The following is a 24040-nucleotide window of genomic DNA, read 5'->3' as shown; positions in this document are numbered from 1 at the left end:
TTATTTTAATCAACATAATTTTATTTGCATTGCTGTATAATTTTAATTATGACAAATATTGCCACCATTAATTTGTGCTTAACAATTTGTTACAGGTAATTGTTTGCGATTCCCTTCTAGCTATAAAAAAATATTAACAGGCTTCATGAATTTAAATTATCATAAATTATAAATGTTTATAAAACAGCAAAAACACATAAGTAAAACTGCAACGAATTGTTTACACCCTTTCTCAGCTCTATAAAATGGTATAGAAAAGGAAAAATTGACAATTTTTAGAAAAAATTTTTAAGAATTAAATATTGTGCTTTCATTTCAATATTTTGAAGAAAAGAAGCTAAGTAAATACAACAGAAAAGATTCTGGTGATGTCTGCAATTCTGTAGTTTGATTTTAGTGAATTTTTTTGAGCATAACTCTAGCTAAATTTGGGTTTTATAATTAAATTCAACTTTAGTTCATTCCAAAGTCGTTTCCAACTTTTAATTTTCATAAACGCATTTTAATTTCATATAATATTCCCAAATGTCACCATATAAATGCACTCTGTCTATGAAAACTCTGGCAAAAAAAACTGTAATAAAATTTATTACTTATAAATTTTAATTAATTTGTTAATAAATAAATTTTCCATAATTGTTACACAATAACTAGTCATCTAGGAAACATTAATTTTAATTCACAATTTTTAATTAATATTAAACAAAAGTCATTTAAATGTACATAAAAAATAAGTAAATATCATAGTTTTTTGTTTGGAAAATTATTAATAATGAGTTTTCCACTGATTACTGGCAACGACTGTCATTGGAGTGAAACAAATGAAATTCCCTTTGGATTAATCATGAAATGTTGTAACTAAGAGGAAATGGTATTTGAAGTTATTAAGTTAATCATTTGTATTTGTTAGTAGCTGAAGTAGGTTGATTTAATTGGTTTGTTATAGGGAATTAAAGTTAAAATAGGGTTTATTGTACTTTTTATTTACTTACTGTTATTGATAAATAGTAGAGAAGATTTAAAATCAGTTATTAGTTTTGAATAGTAGCCAAAATTCTCTCATTATACAAACATTCGCTACTCATACGTATGAGTGATATTTTTACCACCATATATTCTAAATTAATCATACGTACTATGGTCATCTATATAGGAGAAAATTCAATGGGTTACCTCTGTTTTACTTTTCAACAAAATGTTCCAAGTCTGCATTAAGTGGTTGACAATTAAATGTAATAAAAAAAGCAAATGTAAAGTGTAGGGTGGAGTTTGCACAATTGTTTATGAAACATAAAAAGAGTATATAAACTGTTGTTTTTATTATACAAACCATCATTGTTACACTTCCTTATAAGGTCCTTTTTTTAAAAGCTTAAATCCAAAAAGAAAAAAAATATTCAAAAAATACGAATATATATTTTATAAAAGTATAATAGTTCAGCTTTTCATTGATATATATTGATATATAATAGTTCCTTTTTTAATTTGTAGAATATTTATTTGAGAAATTTTATATATGGGGCATTCATATCAAATGAACCAAATTTTGAAATCGATGTCTTCCGATCGGGATGAAATTTGACACAATTTTTTAATAAGATCGGTCAAGAACTTGAAATTTTGGCCAAGCAGGTGTTTTTTCTTATCCATGTAACTTATTACCTATTATTTTTAGCAAAATGTATCCCAAATAGTTTAGATAGCTCTTTCTTCAATATTTCGAAAAAAAAAAAATTTTTTAAAATAAAATAGTTTTAATATTGTTACGAAATTGTGCTTGAATTCAAATATAACGATTTCAAGGGCTGATTTATAATGCTTTCAAATAACAGTGCTGTAATGGCAGGCTGTAACATATCTGTGGGCATTATTAAAGCTTTCAGTTGACCATTGATCGTAAGTTGGCAACGCTGTTTGAATTCGAATATTCAGTTAAAGAACATTGTAGAAAGTACACCACAGATGGCGTATGAGCAATATAGAGTGCAGATGGCAGTGTTATAAATAGTGGCAGAGGTTTCAGTCGTTAGTCAGTTTATCAGAGACGCTTTTCGAATAAACATCAACTAAGTGCCTTAAAGTGTGTTGTGTTTTTCAAGTAAATTCGTGTACATTATAAATTGTGTCTGTATTTCTGAGAATTTATAAACGTGTATAAAAAACATTGAGTGGCTATTTAATTCTGTTGTTGTTGTACATTTTAAAGAAATAAATAGTTGTTACAATTTTCAAACTACTAAACGGCTTTTATTTGCAATAAAAAGGAAATAAACCAGCGTTTTGAAAAGCTTAAAACGTAACCATATTTTTTTCCGAAATCAAAAACTTTTTTGATTTTTTTTCAAATGGGCCCTTTTTTTCTTAAACTAAAGCTTAGATATTTTCCTTGAAGACCTGTTTGGTCGCTTAAAATGAATCATTTTCAAATTTTTTAGCTCAAATAAAAGCTGAGATATTTTCCTTGAAAATAAATATTTTGCAACTTAAGACATACAATTTTTAATTTTTTTTTGGAATTTTTTTTTTTGCTCAAAAGAAAGCTTAGGTTCATTTCTTTAAGATATTGTTGATTCCTTAGTGGGATGCAAGTGGGATATCTATCAAAATAAATATTTTGCAACTCAAGAAATAAAATTTTTGAAATTTTTTTGCAAAATGGAATTTTTTTTCCAATATGGGCCCTTTTTTAATTTTTTTTTCTCAAAAGAAAGCTTAGGTCTATTCCTTTAAGATATTTTTGGTCGCTTACCCCCATTAACACGAAGCCTGGTTAGGTCCTAACTAACAGTTATACTGTCGGTTAAAAATATTTTTGTATGAAAACTGTCAGTTTAACTATTAGTTAATACATAACCAGACTTTGTGTTACTGGGGGTTAGTGGGATACGAGTGGGATATCTAACAAAATAAATATTTTATAACGCAAGACATACAATTAAAATTTTTTTTTTCCAATATGGACCTTTTTTTTAAATTTTTATTTGCTCTTGTCCTTTATGACCTATTTTTTCGTTTAGTGGGATGTGAGTGGGATACCTATCAAAATAAATATTTTGTAGCCCATTTTGAAAAAAAAGTCAAAAGAGTTTTTGATTTCGACCTCAAAGAGTTCTCGACCGATTTTGTTGAAAAATTGTTTCTGAATTTCTATCCAATAGAAAGGCTACGGTGATTTTATTGTCATAATTTTTGTATATTATTATTTAGCTCTATTTCAAGGAAATATGCAACAATTTTCATTTAATTATTTCCATTGTAACTATTAAAAAAAACTATTTTTTGTGAGAAGATCAGAAATTGGAAAAAAAATATTTCCTTTTTTTCAAGTAGAGTTAAAGCTGTTTATTCCGCATAGTTCCGCTGTAAAATTATATTTGGATTAATCTGTCAAGTGTTCACTTCAAGGTAAATCAAAACTATCTTGCGCATTATTGCGACCGCCATAAAGTTTTTTCACTTTTCCAGTATGACTTCTACTTTTACACGAAAGAAAATTTTTGAAGAATGGGTAAAAACTCCCAAAATACATTGCGAAAAAATAATTTGTTTTTTTATAAGTGAGAAGTGAACCCAACGTGATTTATTAATTTTGTCCAGTTAGATTTGCGATCTACCACACTGTGCGATCGGAAGACATCGATTTCAAAAGTTGGTTCACTTGACAAGAAATGCCCCATAAGTTTGTCTAGGTAGCCCACAAATGGCTGAGATAGAAGGCCAACCTCTATTTTTGACCTATATTTGATCTATATCTGGATTACTAAATAATTCATATATACAATATGGATATGTAATGGTGGATATTTCAAGAAACTTTGCAACGAAGTATATAACGCTATAGTAAGTCGGTACTACAATGGGTCAGAATCGGGAAAATATTTTTTAATCCAAATAATTTTTTCACAAAAAAAAAATTTATGATAAACTTTTGTTTACTAAAAAATTAAAAATAAAATTTTGAAAAAATGTTAAAAAAAATTTGGTGTGTGACTTAAAAATGCGGGATTTTTTCAAATATTTAGCTTTGCTTTTGAAACATTTGAACAATTATTCAAAGTATTGGTTATTGTTAGCTATGTTATTTTCCCATCTTTCTGGCAACATATGGATTCCGAACCAAAATAACTGGTAATAATTTGAGGCCTAGAACGAATCAAGGCCATATCGTATACTCTGTTCTATGGTGAAGCGTATACCAGAGAGAGCGTTCTATATCGATCTAAACAAATCCCGCCTATTCTGGGCGTTTTTCGGCAAATGCTCGTTTCAAAATGCCCATAATAGATTTTCTCACACCAAATATAGAGAATTACCTTCGATCCATGAATATTTGACTTTAGTGTCAATTCAGTTGGTTGGCTGGGCATCACGTGCGATCTTTTACTCTTCGGGTTATCGTAATGGATACATTTTTCATCGCATGTAATGATTGGGTGCAAAAATTATTTTCTTTATTATTTAAACCATAATTTCGGACATGTCTTTCAAGGTCTCTAGGCTACAAATCGTATGGATGAATCCTGCTGCTCGCAAAAGCTTTGAAATTGCTGCTTGAGTAGCTCTCAATGATTTTTCAAGATTATGTTGAGTTTGACAACAATCTACATGGAGTAATGCCAGCAGTTCTTGGTATTCAAGCCATTTTGGCTGGACTGGGTGATCTTTGTCTTCCGTGTCAAATTCACCACTTCTAAACCGCACAAATCATGTCTCACACGTTGAAACCGATATAACAAATTCACCATAAGCTTCTGTGAGCAATCGGTATGGTTCGGCAGCACTTTTTCTCAAATTAATGATATAACTTCCCGTTGGCACAAAATTCGACATTTTCGAAGCAAAAAAAAAACTTAGTTGTTTACACTATAATATTCAAAAACTAAGTGAGAATTAATGACAGATATGTACCCTTCAAAATAATATATGAGGAGCCCCCAGAGCAAAAGGTACTTTTTCACATTTTTTCAAAAATTGTTTTTTTTTTTGGTATTTTTATGATACAATCAAGTTAGCAAAATTTTTTTAATTTTTTTACTAAGTAAATGGGTTGTAAAAAAATTTGTGCTTAACAAAACGTACAACACTAGTATAAAACGAAAAAAAAAGTATTTAATTTCAATGTGTAATTTGTTTATATCGATCCCTTTTCGCAAAACGGACGTAAGCGACATGATATAAGATTTTCGTTTTTTTTATGGAAATCGATAATCTAGGTCTATTAGCATCATTCCTGAAAATTTCGTAACTATAGATGCAATAGTTTCAATTTTATGAGAAAAAGAAAAAATACATAAGTACACATTTATTATCCCGTTTTCTTTTAAAATATATGAAATTTAAAAGAAAATTTTGAATATATTAATGTTTTAAATGTGTTTATACCTAAAATATCCAATATCTTAATAGTACTATAGAATGTTTTATACGCAAAAGATCAGTTTGTGCCTCAAGTGAATGGTATCAAATGCAAGAAGAAATCCTTTGAATTACTTCGACTGGAAGACATTTTCAGAAGCAAAGTTTGCCGGTTTAAAAAAAATGTCAATCAAAAATTTGCGGTCAGCTTATTTTGAAAAGAACGCTCCTAATATAAAACTTTAATATGGATAATTTGAAGAATCGTCTCAACTCTAACAAAATTATTAAGGAGCCTATAAATAAAACTCAATTTCCCAAAAATTTTAAATGAGGTCCTCATATACACATCTCCTCAAAAGTGAGAAAACACCAGTGAATTTTTTGGTTGTTTTAGGATCATGGAAATCATTATAATCCGATTTAAAACTTTTTTTCAGAATCGAATCTGTGATTCAACCCAATCTGCAACAAACCGAAACTTTTAAATTTTAATCGATGGATAGGTTTTAGCATTTTTATTATCTTATAAATAAAATTTTATAATTTGTGTTGTTTACTCACTTTTGAGGCTGTGTGTACGTTATTAACAACAAAAACCGCGATTAGAATATACGCCATTAATTGGAGAATCAAATTAGCAAAGTAGCCTCAAATCAGATAATTGGTAAATCAGCTCTACGTAGTCTTGATGAAATTGTTGGATGTAATTTTGACAAATAACCTTCACGAGTTTTTCTAAATTCATCCATAAGTGCCTTTGGTCATGGATCTCTGTGGATGTTCTAATTTCCCGTCATGCTTCTAAGAATTTTGTATTTTGCCATCTACAGTACGAGACACAAATGTGTAAATAAATTTGGAAATATCTATAATTTGAATTTTTATGCTCAACATTTACCAATCTGACAATATTTTTTACACAATATGAAGATCATCATGATTAGTGAAGTATAGCAATACAAAAAAATTAATTTCAAGTAATGGCATTTAAATACCAGGATATCAAAAAGTTAAAAACTGAATTACACAATTTTGTCGCATTTTCTTTAAAGTTAAATAAACTTGTTATTATTATTTAGAAAAAGAACAATTTTAATCAATTTCATTAATGACAGTTAGTTAAAACATGTTACTAGTTAACAATTTACAATTCTTTAAGGAATATTGAATATGAAGAAGATTATCACCGAAGTTGCAAATTCTGTTACCGAGCAGCTGAAAAATGGTATCTCCCATCGAAAAATATCCACCAAATTCAATATTTCTTTTAATCTGTTGAGAACATAGCGAATATATGTGGTTTGGCTTTTCCAGCACCAATTTGTGGACGGAATTCAATTCTATTGTTAAAAGATGGTCTCACTGTATAACGTCTAGTTGCATCAGGAGAAGAAAATAGTCCCCGTGAGGTACAACCAAAACTATCTTCATGCTACCAAATTAAGATTTCAAAACGTGCATCTCTTAGAGAAATCAAAAGATGTGGTTTTTATGCAATAAAGATTGTTAAAAAACCTCGTTTAACTGAAAGACACAAGTCTCTTCGACTAACATTTGTAAATTTTTTTAAGAAATGGACCTTTGATAATTGAGAAAAAGTTATCTGTACAGATGAATCGAAAATTAACCATTTTAGAACTGATGGACCAAAATATGACTACCAAAAACGAAATGCGCCATTAAAAGACCGTGATTTTATGACGACTATGAAATATGGTGGTGGAATATTGCCATTTTGTGGTTGTTTTTCTGCGAAAGGTGTAGGAAAACTCCATAAAATTGGTAGTAATATGAATGCAGAAATGTATATAGACATTATCAAGACAACAGATGTGGATAGTCTGAATGATTGGCGTGGACAAATTGAAAACGCTGTGATACTACAAGATAACGACAACAAACATAAGTCTAAAAAGACGCTTAATTTTTTAAAAACCGCCAAAATTATATTGCTGGATTGACTCCCACAATCTCAGAATTTAAATCCGATTGAGAATTTGGTGCGAATTCTAAAACGTCGCGTTTATAATTATCAAAATGCATTTAGAAACACAACACAGCTCTAGGAGCGCTCCCATGATATCTAGGGATCTATAATGCAAGAAGAGTGTCGCAAACTGGTGGAGAGTATGCCCTCCAGAATTCAGGCTGCCATTGACGCGAAAGCAGATTATTCGAAGTACTAAAAAAGTTACTTTAGTAATCTGCGCCAAAAGTGTGTAAATGGGTTGCAGTTATTTTTTTTAGATTACTGGAGTATAATTAAGGAAATATTTTATTTATTTAGTCCTAAAATATCCTTAATAAATATTGTTTAAAAAAACACAAAACGTTTCTTTATAAACATTGCACTTTAAAAATGGTGTCACAAAGTGTAAATATATGACCATCATTTACACATTTTTGTCTTACACTGTATATGAGATCTATACAGTTTATTCCTAATTTCGATTGCTGTTGGATTAGCCAGTGTAAATTAAATGCTTTCAGTTTCATGGCGAGCCATTTGGCTTCTGTGTGCCTACACCAAGTAAGCCGCCTATCTAAGTGAATACCGAGGTATGTAAGGCGGTCCGACTATGGACAACTTCTGGTGGACAACTTCCTCTCCTAAGTGAAAACGTGCTTACTTTAAATAACTGGCAATTTCTAGAAGGACTTGAAAGAGAATTCTAGAAATCCATGAATGGTGGTGACATTTGTAACAAATTAGTGGTATATGGCATTGATAAAAATACTGAATATTGAAACCAATGATATAGTTAGCAGAGCTGTAAAAGTATACTTATGATAAACATACATATTTAAATAAAAATACTTACTTTTTTAATATAATAATCTCCATCATAACAAGGCTACAAAAACCAATTATTCTGTATATGTCCTTGCCAAAAGCTTAAACAATAATAAAACACAATAAAAAAACAATTTTGTTCTTTTTTTTTCTCTCATTTTTGCAAATAATTTATAATCCAGTTTTTATTATTGATTATTTACTTTTTAAGCGTTTATAAATCCTTAAAACATAAGGCTATTTATCCTTTTTTGTTGTTGTATTTATTATTTTTTTTGTTTATTTAGGAGTCCTGTCTGTCGGTCCGTCTGTCGTGCGTGTAATATGGGTTTTGTGGCCCAAATAAGTCGGTGTCTGTGTCTGTGTCTTTGTCGTTTTTGTGTTTATTTGCTTTAACTTTAACCATTATCCCAATTTTGTTTGTTTTAATATTATTTTTGTAAGTATACTTAACTAGTTTTAGATTTTCTTTAATTTATTATTTATATTTATTGTAATTTATTTAAACTTATCTTAAAATCCTTGCCCTTAATACTATAAATCCTTCTTACAAAAAAAGTTTATGTTGTTTTTTTAAAATTTTGCTTTTTATTTTGTTTATTTATGTTTTTTTTTATCGTAAATTTAATATTCTTTTTTGTTTGTGGTTTATATTATTAATTTGTTTTTGGTTTTTATTAACATTATTGAATATTTTCCATTTTGTTTTTGTATTTATAAATCTTTAAGATATAATTTGTTTGTTGTAGGCTAAAAATTTAAGAAGAAAATTTGATTTTGTCTTTTTATATATTACTTAATATTTTAGAGATTTATTTTCAGTTATGATTTTTCGGTATGCTGTTTTCTTGGGGAATTTTGTTTTTCTGTAATGGCTTTGTACTGATGGGGGGAAAAGGAAGTTAATTTTAATTACATTGTTTTGAAGGCAGTAGTTTTAAAGAAGTTTAAATTATTAATGTAGATAGTTTTTGTGAAGAAAGTAGAAATATGTTAAATTATCGGTCTTAAATCAGTGGTCGACTATGAGAAAACAAACCTTATTTATTTTTGCGTTGAGCTAGAATTTCGCAATTTTTTTTTTTCAAAAATGTTGCGATATGTTACTGCTTTGTTATAGGTTTAAAAGCTACACTTTGATATCATTCACTTCATCATAACTTATTTCAAATAAGGGTTTTTATACTTGTGTCATTCCGTTTGTAGCATTCATTCCGAATACGCATGTGTTTAAATCACGCTATTGACCAAAATATAAAACCCGAATCTAGGAAACTTATCCCAAAAATTTAGTATAGTCCTAGTGAATTTGGTATTAAAATTTAACAAAATCGTCTCAGCGGAAAAATTTTTATGAACCAAAGAATCTCAATGTCCATCAATACTTGTTTTAAATAGGGATTTTCATATATATGTCGTTATGTTCGCAGCAATAATGCAATTTAACTAGGCGCGTGAGTATAAATCAATCTACTGGCCAAATATGTATATTGTCATGACTTAAAAATATGGGATTTAGAAAAGATGGCGTATCTTTTGAAAACGGTTTTCGTTTTTAATAACTAATATGTCATTTTGAAGGGTATATATCTGTCATTTATTCTCGCTTAGTTATTGAATATTATAATGTAAATAGTTACGTTTTTTTGCTTCGAAAATGTCGAATTTTTTTCCATCACAGCGTCATATGCGGAAAGTTTTACTTTACTTCTTTCATTTAAAAAAAAAGTGCAGCTGAAGCACACCAATTGCTCATATAATCTAATAATGAATGTGTTTCATTGGTTTCAAGAGAGATGGTTTGTGCGGTTTAGAAGTGGTGGTGTTGACACGGCAGACAAAGATCGCCTAGGCCAGCCAAAAAAGTTTGAAGACCAAGAAATGGAGGCATTACTCCACGAAGATTGTTGTCAAACTCAACAAAAGCTTGCAAAATCCTTGGGAACTAATCCAGCAGGATGTATCGAAAAGAAGGGGATTGGGTACCATACTAATTAAAGCCGAGAGACCTTGAAAGACGATTTTGCATGTCCGAAATGTAAGAGATCGTACGTGATATCCAGCAGAATCGGCTCCTATCTATTATGAGCTGCTGAAATCTAAGGCCATCACATGAAACCTGTACCGAACGCAGCTGATAATTGGAGACTCAGCAAGAGCTGGTAAAATAATTGGGAGCTATTTAAGCAGCAGTTTTAAAACGTTTACGAGTAGCAGGAATCATCCAAAAATAGGGAAATTGGCTATCATACGAATTGAAGCCGAGATACCTTGAAAGACGATTTTGCATGTCCGAAATGATACGTGAATGATATAAAAGGAGCTTATTTTTGCACCGAATCATTACTTGCGATGAAAAATGGATCCATTACAATACCACGAAGCGTAATAGATTGTATATGAAGCCCGACCAACCAGCCGAATAGACACCAAAGCCAAAGGTTCATATCTGTTAGATGCTGCTGAAATTTGACCAGACCATCACAGGGAACCTGTATCGAACACAACTGATTTATTTGAAGCCAGACATGAAACCGTAATATTTATGACAACACTCGGCCACATGTTGCAATAGCTGTTAAAAAGTATTTAGAAGGGAAGCTCAGTCTCACCCGCTTTATAGTACATTCCTTGTCCTGTCCTAATATTATTGATTGATGTAGATAGCTATCTCTGTAAGACGCAGCACTTTAAATCAGAGTACGGAAATAAACAAATCGAAATGTTTGCTATCGTTTCGTTTTGTTCTTTGCAGTGAGTAAAACAAAAACCAAACATAAACAATGAGAATGATTGTCCCATTTTGTTATGTATTGTTTTTGCTCATGAGCGCAAACTGTACATTAATATAAATACAGAAAAAACTATTTCTTAAACCGTTTCAATTCAAATATTTGTCACATATTGAACTGGTTCCAATTATTTCATAATTAAATCAAAAATTGAATAGAGCATTTTCGTAATTGAAAACACATTTTTGTTATTTTTTGTGTTTCAATTGCGAAAATTATCTATTCAATAATTTTTGTATTTGAAATAACGAAATAACGAAAATTGTATATTCAATTGTCAAAATAATCAAATTCAAAACTCAAAATTCAATAGAAAATATCAAGAAATTTTGTTTTTGAGCAAATGAATACTTGATTTAATTATGAAATAATTGAAACCAGTTCAATATGGGATAAATGTTTGAATTGAAATATAATTTTTTCTGTGAACGTACGCTGCTAGAAAAGAAAAGAGTAAGAACAATTTTAAACATTCAGATAAAAAACGTTTAACAAAACGAATAAAAAATACGTTTCGCTATCTGTTTTGTACTCAAATGTACGATTGTAACGGTAAATTAAATAATGCAGATGAGTGAAAAGCTAATCGTTTCGTTTTCTCTCTTTGTCACTTGAAAAGTTTTTGTTTTGTTTTTGCTCATGTACAGTACAATAAACAATAAAAATTTTGATTTGTTTTGTACATTTTCCAAACGTTTGCAAAATGTTTTGTTTGTTTTCATACTCTGCTTTAAATAAAAGTATCAGCTATTGGCTTGATTTGTTCTTGGTCTAAAATATGAGCAGTTATTTTGGCTCAGAATCCATATGATGCCAGAAAGATGGGAAAAGCTCATAGATAACAAAATAACAGTAAAGATTTGAAAAAAAAAATGCCGGATTTTTAAGTCATACACCCAATATAAGTATGCCGTTTTGATCGTAACAATATTTATATGCATTCTAGGTCAATTTATCTATGCGCGTGTGTGTAAATCATAATATTGGCCAATATAAAAACTCCAAATTAATGAAATTCATCCACAATATTTATCAATATCCTAGATAGTTTGGTATTGAAATTTAGCAAAATCGTATTAGCACAAGTATAGTTATGAACCAGAGAATCTCAAAGAAATTTTAAACTTTTTTTTAACAGTCTTCTATATCGTAATATTGTTTTGCTTGTGATTTACTGTGTGTTGTTGTTGCTGAAGAAATTGTTTCTGTTTTGCTTGTGATTTTCTGTGTGTTGTTGTTGCTGAAGAAATTCTATTGCGTTTGACCTCTGGTGGCTGTATATAACAACCATTGTTTTGGATGGTGAGAAAGTTAAGTTTAAGTGAAAGATTACAGAAATGTCAATGACTTAAAGATTTAAAATGATGTTTCGTGTAGCAAAAAAAACTTTCTGAATGTTTGGAACCTGATATTTTTGTAATTAAGCAAAATTCGAAATGTGCTACTGATTTAAGGTGTATTTTGGAGTTATTTTCACCAAATTGATATAAAGTTTTACAGCGATTTGTAACAATGGATGGTGTACAGTAAAGACTTAATGATCGACTAATAGTTTCAGGGAAAATAATTGAGTATTTTCGAGCTATTTTTAAAAAGTTAAAATGGAAGATTTGTAACATTAGCAATGCATAATTGGATCACCAGAAAAATATTTATAAACACAAATTTTAAAAACCATAAATGACTTTCTATTAAGTTCGACCTATACATACAAATTTTATAAGTTTTTTAACAATATTAAGGGCACTGTAATTATTTATATGACTTCGGCAACCATAATATATTAAAGTTATGATTCACATGATTGTAGCAATCATATGTAGTAAATAAGTATATGTTTGTGACAACCATTCTTATGATGAAGGATTTACCACATTATATTGTTCTTGGCTTATGGTTATCATAATCTGAGAATGACATATTACGATATAAAGATTCATCATGAACATGATTGCCATAAACATATATTTATTTACCACAATCATATATATGATTGCTGTGATCATGTTTTTGTAAAATTTGCCATATTATGGTTACCGCAATCATATAAATAATTACAGTGACTTAATATTTTTTAAAAACTTGTAAAAATATTAAAATGCTTACAGTTAACATGTACAACAATATTTTGTGTATTATACCAGACATTTGAAAGACTTCATGAAAATGTATTTTGTGTAAACAAAAGCTTTCACAGAGTTTGGGGCCTATTTTTGTTTAATTGAGAAAGTACTGAAAAGTCTTCATAATTAAGGGTCTATTTTGGAGTTATTTTCACAAAGTTCAAGAGAAGTTATACAGGATTTGTATCATTGTACCGCAGAGCTATTACAATCTAAAGGCCTGCTGATCGACCAATAGTCTCGTGGAAATCAAATTAACTAACTGGTAAATTGTTGGGAATAGGAAAAGAATTTCCCTCATCAGTAACTTTAAAGCCAAAAACTCATAATATTTTATTAATAATATTTTTATTAAAATCAAATGAAATAGCAATACATACATACACAGTAGCAATATTCTGTTAAATATTAAAAAAAAACATCAACTTAACCTCAAAAAAACAAAGACATGAACAATTAAACAAAACAAAAACATTTTTTTTTGGTTTTAATAAGAGCGTTTTGTAAATTTAACTAACCAATTATTACTATTCATACCAAAGGAGCTACCATTATTTTTTGTTTTAACCAAAGCATTAACAAGATTTTTTCTACAACTACCAACGGCCGTTACTCCAGCTGTCACAGCATCAACGCCACCAACACCACCACCACCTTTCCGTTGCCCACTGCTGCCACTATTTAACATTGCTGCTTTAGCTGTTTGTGCTGACGTTAAATCTCACTGTATCAGCGGTGAGTGTTGAGAATTTTCACTAAAATCTACTGTATAGTACATGTCGTTTTCCAAGTTCATGGCCAAATGACGTTGAAAGGGCCGCTCATTTAATTGACCAACGTGTGTATGTTGCTGGGTACCAGATGACGCCTTTGCGGTTGGCAAATGTCCAACGCTATTTCTTTGTGACGATGCACCCGTTGTCGCCTGCAATGCTGATGTTGTTGATGATGACGTTGCACCACCACCACCACCTCGCATTGCATTGCCAATGCCCAAACCTTTGCCACTCAACCAATGTCTGCTAATTTTTGATGTTGCCTGTTTGGTGCGCAAACGAAAGCCAAGTATGGGCAGGAAACCGTATGTACGTGTTGAGAATTTTCGATACGTTTGATTTACTTTACAATGGCAGATGGTGAGCTGTAATTAGTAGAAGAAAAAAAATTAAAATAAAAAGAGAATGAACAGGCAGAAAAATTAAGTTAAATTTATATAGAAAAAAAATAACATATAATGAGTTTTCAATTAAAGGGTTTAAATTGTTTGTAGTTAAACACTTAAATTAGAAATAAAGTAAAATTTAAGCCCAGACCCCAAAATAATAAAATAATGCCAGCTAATTGAACTGATTTAATATATTATCACGCCATTTTTTAATTTTTAAGAAAATCCCTAAAGGATTTTTTGGTTGCGAAAAGTCAATGAAAAAATGCTAGAAAATAACTGCAGCTTTTGATGAATTTTCAAACTTTAATACAGGTTTAAGAAGTAAACGCAAAGAAAAAAATATTGTTGTGCAAGTTTACAAGTTTTTTAACAATATTATGGTCACCGTAGTTATTTATATGATTGAGGTAACCATAATATGTTAAAGTTATGACTCATATGATTGTAGCAATCATATAATTGATTGTAGTAAATAAGTATATGTTTGTGACAATAATTTTTATGATGAAGGACTTACAATATTATGTTTTTCTTGGCTTCTGAGTCATCGTCAACATGATTGTCGCAAACATATATTAGTTAACTACAGTCATATACAATATATGATTGCTGCAATCATGTGAATGGTAATTTTAACATATTATGGTTGCCGTAATTATATAAATAATTACAGTGATCATAATATTGTTGGTTGTTTTGAAATGGTTACAGTAAACATATAAAACTGTATTTTTTAAAACCTATAAAGTAATACAGCCCTTTTAAATTCTCTTATATTCCTTTCTTTTAACAAATTCCTAATAATATAACCATAAAAATTACCATTTTTCTTTATTGCTATTATTTAACGTTCTTCAAATCTACTTTCTTTAATGACCAAAAACCACAATTTATTATTCATAAACTTGCAATGCTAAACATTGTAATTTATTGCTAAAAACAGCAAATGTCACACAATTAAAGAGTGGCAACTCATAAAGAAACTACACAGCAATTAAAATCAAAGAATACCGCAGGGTGAGTTTGTTTTAATTAAAACGAAAGAAAATACGAAAAGTATGCAAATTTATAACCGGTCATAAACTTTCTAACTAAATCAATATTGCTTTGTTTTTAAGACATTGTTTTAGAGTAAAAGCAATTTAGTGAAGAAAATATAAGAGTTCTTCTTGATGTTTTGCTTTCATTTTTGCCATAAAAAATATTTTTGCATAAATTTTGTTTAATGAGTAAATTGTGACTGCTTAATTGGAATTATATTTCAATTATTGAATAAAATATACATAGTAGCTTTATTGAGAGACCAAAAACCTAAGTCTTGCTACAGAAAAATACATGTAAATCAACGTATTTTGTGATTGTGTCAGCTATAACATTTGAGAGAGAGAGAATAAATATTTTTAATATATTTTACTCTTAGTTGCGCCTCTAGTTCTACCAGAAAATGTTTTCTTCCAGAAAATGATTTCTTCCAGAATAAAATGAAAACTCGAGAAATCGTGGAAGCCACAGGCATCTCACATGGCTCAGTGATTTCAATTTTGAATGATCACTTGTGTATGAGAAAGCTTTCCGCAAGATGAGTGTCGCCTTTTCTCACAATTGACCACAAACACAATAGCATGACAACTTCACAATATAAAATATGATGTGAGAGTAGCCACGAAGTATTCGAGTTTAAGCTATTCAAATGGACCCTACAAATTTTCCAATCTTGAAAAAAAACCTGAGTGTGCTAAATATATCTTATAATTTCCGAGTTATTGGCATTTCAAAATTGAAATTTTAAAATTTGACCATGCAGTGGTCCACTTTTTTAAAAAATATAGGGCGTATTTTTCAACCGAATGGACTCGAATTTGATTGTTAGTTAGACAACTAAATTAATAATAATATATACAAAATTTCAGAGCAATACCAATTATGGAACCAAAAATAAACGATTTTCAATTAAAAAATCAAAAGATAGTAGAGGTTTGCTGTTTTTTTGACCGAAAGGTGACTTAACTCTTTTTTTTTATTAAAAAAAAAATTCTTTAAGAATATATAACAATTATATGTTTTGCTGTAAGGTATCTTTACGGAGAACATTTTGGTATAAAAAACATGTCCAATTTTTCGCCCCTACGTTCTTCGGAAATTGACCTATTTTTTATCAACATTACAACTTTGGGCCACATGGTCTAAAATCCCAAAGCTGGCATCATAAAACGGAAAGCAGCTTTAGAAGTGTGGACCCTATGAGCAAAATTTGAAAAAACACAATTTTTGGGATTTTCCTTCCTAAATTTTAGGAATAGCTTGTCAAAAGTTCAAAGGGAATCCATTGACCTTTTGACAAGTTTTTTTTTTAAATTTTTAATTTAGAATGATAATTTCATTGAGTTTTGTTAATAAATAAAGATTTTATTACATTTTACATATTTATTGAGTTTCTAAAACTAAAATTTGTATAAAAATTTCAATATGATTGCAAATATTAGGAACAATTTGATCCACATTTATTCAGAACTAATTTTTTTGTTTAGATAAGTTAATTTTGGGTCTTACAATTACAAATTTCGAGTCAGTATCTCAATTAGATTCAAAAATATGCCACTTTAAAACTCCTTCCTTCAATTTTTTTTTTTTTTTTATTTTACACAAACTGGAGTAGGATGTAAAAATTATGAAAATTTAATTTTCAAATGGGAATATCTCCTAAGCTATAAGAGATAATGGATAGTTGAGACTAGTTTTTTAGTTCTTTTTCTTTCCGCATGTTAAATTTCATTCAAATCGGACTAATCTAGAAGTAACAGCTTTAGACACCAAATATTACAAACAGCAGTCAAAACATAGGAATAAAGTCATGGTGACCGTTTTTTGGCATGCACGTGGTATAATCCTTATTGGCTACCTTGTAGCCCTTGTCATAAAGAATAACAATTGTGAACACATAAAATCAACAAAAGATGAATCAAGATCAAAATCGCAAAACACTTAAAGACAATTTTTTTTTACCTGTTCAGTTCCATAGGTAGCAAACCGTTCAAAACTCAAGGAAACAATCAACTACAAAAATGTACCTAAGATTTCAATAAATAACTTTCTAGAACATATGAACTTTCTAGGAATGTTTCTTGGGCCATTAAATAATTAAATTGTTATAAACTAAAGCATTCTTTTAGGCAGCTTTAAAAAAATTTATTTCGATTTGTTTTAAGATTTTTTGCGATTTTGGTCTTGAAGATGAAGTTTTTACTATTTTCTATGTTCACAATTTTTATTCTTTATGACTAGGGCTACAACTTTGCCTCAGAGAGTAAATAAAAATTCCAAACTGTTTGCAAGATATGAGCCTGAGAAAATTATTACTTTTTTTTGCAAAAATAACACCGATGCACTGTGGGAAAAATGACCAATCTAGCTTATAAAAAATATTTTTTTTTTCAAATTTATAAACCTATAGCATAGAATAATTGTATGATAGTTGCTACCAAAAACTGCATTCAATATTTTTCGATTGATATGTTAATTATGAAAATACAGGGCCGTAAATGTATGCAATGAATAAGTAGTACGTTCATGAAGGATTTTGGTTTCATGTTTCATTGCGCTATTGAACCTACATATTATTTGTGGATAAAACAATTCCTAAAGATTACGAGGACATGATTTGTTGTAGTGAAAATGATTTCAGTAATACCTTTTGCAATTAAATATATAAAAGTATATTTTTGTCAAAAATTTTTAATGTGAAAAGGGATTAGAAAAAAGTACCCCGAAGTGCCGCCAAACTAATTTTTGAATTTGAAACTAGGCCTAATGAAGTAAGCCTGGACAAAAAATTGGATGCCACAAAGTGCCACAAAGTAGAATTTTAAGCAATTGTTTAATCCTCTGGCTCTGGCATCAATAATTTTCTACGAACCCTGGCACTATTTACATATGTAAATACGTTTAATTTTTCCAAAATTGTATGGTCTTTTCCTGTCTAATAAGGCTGTTTGTTTCTTACAGATCACAAAACGCGCGAAACCCCATCATAAACAAGAGGTTTTTTCAAAATTTTTCAATGAAAATTCATATTTTTAAATAATTCTTCTAGGTAACAAAACGCGCGAAACCCCATCATAAAAAAGAGTTTTTTTTTAAAAAATTTTCAATGAAAATTCACATTTTAAATAATTTTTATTGCAAAAAGCTATTGCTATAATTAATTAACATATAAAATGATTTTTTTGTTGAGATTTATTTAACAAAAAATTCTGATTTATTTTGTTTAACTTTAATATCTATATCATATCATACTATATTAAGTTTCAGAATTATACTGGAACATTTTTGTAAAATGGGAGTTGTATGAGTCCTTGAACAAAATTTTTTAGAAAATGGCATATTTTGTCAATAACGCCTGCTATTTTTGTCCAGTCTTTATATAAATATGAATCACTGTGCGCTGTGTATATCTACCTTCAACTATTTTCAATTAATTAAATTTTCTATCAATAATATTTATATGTTACTTACAAAATAACCACTGTTAATTATTAAGAATAATTTAATTATAGTTTGTATATAAAAGCATCAAATATTTATACTATTCGTGAAAAAATGCTTTTTAAATGTATTAGGAAAAAAATAATTTTTAATACATAAAAAACTACAATATGTTTTCTCATATTCAAAATTCACTCTCGCATTCTTTTAGTTATATAAAATATTTATAAAAAAAATTCCCTAATATACAAAGAGAAATATTTAATTAAGTTTAGTTGCAGCTGTAAAAAAAAAACAGGAACTTTAAACTACTAAACTCTCATAGCAATTACTCCACATACTTACTTACTACATACATATGTATTCATTCATTTATATACAGTATTTATATATATTTTGTGTACTTACATAGAGAGCGACAAAAAAGATGACTAATGCCAGCACAATGGCCGCCGTGTATGCATTGTGCAATTCAATGGGGCTCTTTAGAACAACCGATGAACCAAAACTTTTATCATTAAAATTCCGAGCACTTGTATCATCAACCATAAATTCACTGGAACTAACAACAGTTTCTACAACAAATTCATCTGTTAAGTTGTAGTTGTTGTTTGTGGTATTTTTATGCATTTGTAGGTAGCGTTGGAGCCAACATTATAAAAGTAATCAGGCGAACACATAGAAAATGGGGAGAGAAATAACAAAATAAATTAGAAATAAAGAAATACAATAACAACAGCAACAAATATTAAATTAATATCAAATACAACTGCAGCAACAGGAAAATATAGCAAAAAAAAAGGAAACAACAACAGCATCCATATAGTAGTTTTTAATGTTTATGTAGTAGTGGTTTATAAAAAATATAAAAACACATTAATTTACATACAGACACACAGTTACATAGGAACAACAAAAAATTAGAAACAATTTAAATAATGTTATGGTTGTTAGTTAAATATGTGTGCATTAGGGTGGCTGAGTCAAGAGCTTGCAGCACATTTAATTTGAAGTTTCGAACTTCTTTTATCCATAGACGTTTATAATATAAAATATCAAAATTTTTTTTGTGGAAAATTCGGTGTAAAAATATTTTTCCCGATTTTGACCCATTGTAAGAGAGCTAATCTTATCTACCCTTCACCAAGTTATACTTTAGAATATAAATTTTAAATATTTTTAGGTAAACAAAATTAATTTTTTTTAATTTATTAACGAAAAAAAGATAATTTATTAGCGAAAAAAATTTCATAAATATTTTTTTTTTTTAAAAAAATCGGGGTACAAAATATTTTTACCGATTTTGTTGCCTTGTAGGTCCGACTTACTTAGGCTGTTAAAAAGGTCTGCAAAATATCTATTATTGTATACCCATATTGTCTATATTAATGACTTAATAATCCAGATATAGATAAAAAATAGGTCAAAAATAGAGTTTGTCCTGGTTTTTTCCTAATATCTCAGCCATTTGGCTGATTGAATACCAACCGAGACGAGAGAGTTCCCGATATATTGATATATGAATCATGTATGTATGTTATTTGGGGCCTACGAAAAGTTGATATCAATATACAGAAGGTCAGACTAATATGGCTATAACGAGTCGGAATATATTTATATACTTTATGGGGTCGGAAATAAAAACTGTTGAAATAATAAACGAAATGAAAAACTTATATATGTATATTAGAGTGGGTCAATTTCTATGGATCAAAATCGTAGTCTACGGTGAATTCTAAGAAGGTTTGCCGAAGAAACCATGGGTTAAAATCGAAATCGAGCTTCCCATTTTTAACGCGAAACTTTTCCTTTCGTATTTTGTATTTTTGTTTAAATATGCTAACATTTTATTGAGCTTGTTAAGAAACTTGACTATGGGCTTGTTCGAATTGAAAGAAAGACAGAAAAGATGATTAACAATAAACTTCACCCGAGGATGGTTAAAAAATCTGATATTGTGGTTGTGCGAGAACCTAAAAGCGAGCTTTTGTTACACAGTGAGGGAAATGAAAAAAAAAAACAAAAACAAGTACTGGTTAAAAAAAATTTTCGAATTATTTTTTTAAAATTTTTTAAATTTTAATTTTTTTTTGTTTTTAGCGAAAAAAAAACTTTTGGTGAAAAAAAATCCGGGTTAAAAAATATTTTTTCCGATTTTGACCCATTGTAGGTCCAACTTACTGTGGTCTTCTTCGTTGCAAAGGTCTTTGAAATATCTATCATTAGATATCCATATTGTCTATATTAATGACTTAGTAATCCAGATATATGTCAAAAATAGGTCAAATATCGAGGTTGTCCTTGTTTTTGCCTTATATCTCAGCAATTTCTGGACCGATTTTCTCGATTTTAAACAGCAACTGAGCCAGAATAATTCCGGAGATATTGATGTATGAATCGTGTATGTAAGTTATTTGGGGGCTTCGAAAAGTTGATTTCAACAGACAGACAGACTGATATCTATAAGGATCCAGAATATACATACTGAATTTTATGTGCGATAGAGCCAAAATAAAAGGACTACTAAGGATATGAAATTTATTATTAATGTTTCTAGTTTCTGAAAAATGTTTGGAAAAATCGGTAAAACATATATGGATAAAGATATGTGGAAATACGTTGACCCACCTCAGCGAACATCCGCTGTTAATAACATGATATGACCGAAACTAATGGAACTAAAAATACGAAATTTGGTCCGAATATTTTATATGAATAAAAATGAGAAAATATGAGAAAATATGTTTATTTAAAAAAAAAAAATTTTTGTTTGTTCTACGAATTAGATCTTGGGACATTGAGAATATAAAAAATGCCAAATAAGAGCCAGTCTAATTTTGATGTACAATTTTTTATATATTTTATTTTCCATGTGTGAGGAACATATCCTGGTGTGTTTGTGTAAATATCGTTATTAAATTGTATGTATTGTGGCTTTTACTAATACATACAAATTACTACATATAGATACAAAAGTAGTTACGCACGAATATGTGTATATTTTATAATACGAGGTCCTGCCTCTGAAATACTTTTGACATTTCATTTGTAACATATGTATATTTGTTTCAGCGATATCGTAATCTTTGCATTGAATCTGTTTAAATTGATATTTCGTTGGGAAAATCTGATAAAAACAGTGACAAATCGTAAATAGCATCTACTTAAAATAAAAATGATAAAAATTGCAATCAACATTGATACCTATTTTTGCATCATTTCGATCAGTAGAAACTTCTAATCATAGAGAATAGACATAGAGCGGAAACTCTCCTGTCAACGACCTAACTCAGTTGTCAGAAACCTAAGTGGTGAGAATGTATTAGTAGAAAAAACTATGTGAAAACAAAAACAACACTCGTATGTGTGATTATTTTGAGTAATTATTTTGTTTGAGTTTTTTCCTAGTTTCCGCTCTATGTTTCTCTATGCTTCTAATTATCAACGATATTGATAACAAGCAGTTATTAACATTGTTTGTAAGTATGGCAACATTGACATTGAAGCTGCTAAAAGCTCTAGAAATAGAACATTCTAGTCTTGTCCGTTAATATAATTCATGAAGCTACTGGAAGTTGGCGCTGTATATAAATAGTGATATCGATTGCTGTCACGTCAGTTGATCATAGGCTTTGTTAGAATTAACATCAACTGTGTTACCAGTGTATTCTGATACATTATGAAGTGTGTAATATAAGTGTGTGTATTAAAACACAGAGTGATTACTTAAACTGTTGTTGTGTAAATTTAAATAAATATACTAGAGTTGTTACAATTTTAAACTATTAAACGGTTTTTATTTGCAATCAAATAAATACGTTTTTAGAAGGTAAACAACAAGCCATGCAGAAATGTCAATGTTTGAAATTTTGTCTGGATTATTTGTTTTTTTTCTTGGTGAATATTATTAAAAATGGGTTTGTATTTTGGACATGAACGTTATTTACATACGCCATTTTCTTTTGTGAAACAATTTAACCCCTTTTTTTGCAAAGCTCTTGAACATATTTCTTTTACAATAATAGATATAAAAATAAAAAAAAACTTTTGAAATTGTCCTCGTCTTACTATGTCTAGCTGTCTGTCGATATGTGTGTATTTAATAATAACTATTATTATGTATTTATATTGAATATTAAAAGTTTTCCATGGATTAAATGTGAGCCTTATAGGAAAATTTTATAAAAATATTGTTTGCAAATTACAGTTGTTCTTTTCGGTTTGTTGAAAAGTAATTTGGAAAGTTGCCAAATAGGTATGATTATAATATAGTAAATTAAACATCAAAATTAATTTTGTGTTTAAGGCGTTAATTCAAAAGGTGTTGCAGTCCTTAATATTACTAGGATCGTCTGGTAGTCAAAATTCGACCACTAATAACAAAATTATACAGTTACTTTGAGTATACGCAAAAATATTGAGTATACGATTGTATACAAATACACGTGTATTTAGATGTGCATAAACATATTGTTGTTGTTTTTCTAGCAAATTTAAAAACACTTTTATGGAAAGAATTTTTTAAAAAAAATTTATATTGTGCACATCTAGAGAAAATAATATTTCATCAATATTGGTGGACAATAACATACTTAAAAGTGTACCACAAAAAACGTGAGGCCTATTTATATATAAGATGTTTGTAATTTTTGCCAATATTCATAGCTGACCCCTAAAAGTATACATCATATTTTGTGGATTATTATAGATAGGGCATCTGATTTAGTGATGAAAGGTTCGAATCGTATATAAATTGCTTACAAAATATTTTACTGCAGGACAAATTATAATAGATTAATTTAGTTACATCGCGAAAGAAAAATAAATACTTCTTCTATTAGAAAAATAAGTAGACTTTTCGTCTTTGTTTTTCAGCTTATTTTGTAAGTACACCTATCCCTCGGTTTACACGATACTTTTTTTCACGATTTCACTTTTACATGATTTTTTTGGGGTTTCGTGTAAATCGAGGGATGTGGAAATTACCTCGATTTACACGATTTTTTTTTTTAAATTTTTAGAAAAAATTAATTTTTTTCAGTAAATTATCAAAAATGTTTATCTTTATATATATAATTCTTCTATACGTGTATTAGTAACTAAACTCCTCCTTAAGGGTTGGGCCGATTTCGATGAAATTTGTTGTGTGTGTTTGAGTGGGTTTAGATTCACAATTGACCTATATAGGCACAATGGGCATGGCACCTTCCATACAAAGTAAAAATTTATTATTGCATATCTGGAGTACTATTATAGCGGGAGTTTTCAAACTTTGTGTTAGCTATGGCAGAACAAATTTTGCCGGGACAGCTAGTATAATATA

General features: G+C 29.2%; 1 protein-coding gene across 1 annotated transcript in view; it reads right to left on the bottom strand.

Annotated features, from left to right (window-relative positions):
• Positions 1 to 13537: 13537 nt before the first annotated feature.
• wry (weary) overlaps positions 13538 to 24040 on the bottom strand; it is a 91379-nt gene continuing 80876 nt past the window's right edge. Inside the window, exons 12-13 of the mRNA XM_065499901.1 lie at positions 19126 to 19307; positions 13538 to 14208 (exon numbers count right to left, since the gene is read on the bottom strand). Of these exons, the coding sequence (XP_065355973.1) occupies positions 13789 to 14208; positions 19126 to 19307 (602 nt within the window). The 3' untranslated portion in view covers positions 13538 to 13788. The remainder of the gene's footprint in view (positions 14209 to 19125; positions 19308 to 24040) is intronic.

Source organism: Calliphora vicina, chromosome 2, assembly GCF_958450345.1.
Source record: "Calliphora vicina chromosome 2, idCalVici1.1, whole genome shotgun sequence".
NCBI classification, from domain to species: Eukaryota; Metazoa; Arthropoda; class Insecta; order Diptera; family Calliphoridae; genus Calliphora; species Calliphora vicina.
This window is presented reverse-complemented; position numbering and strand designations above follow the sequence as displayed.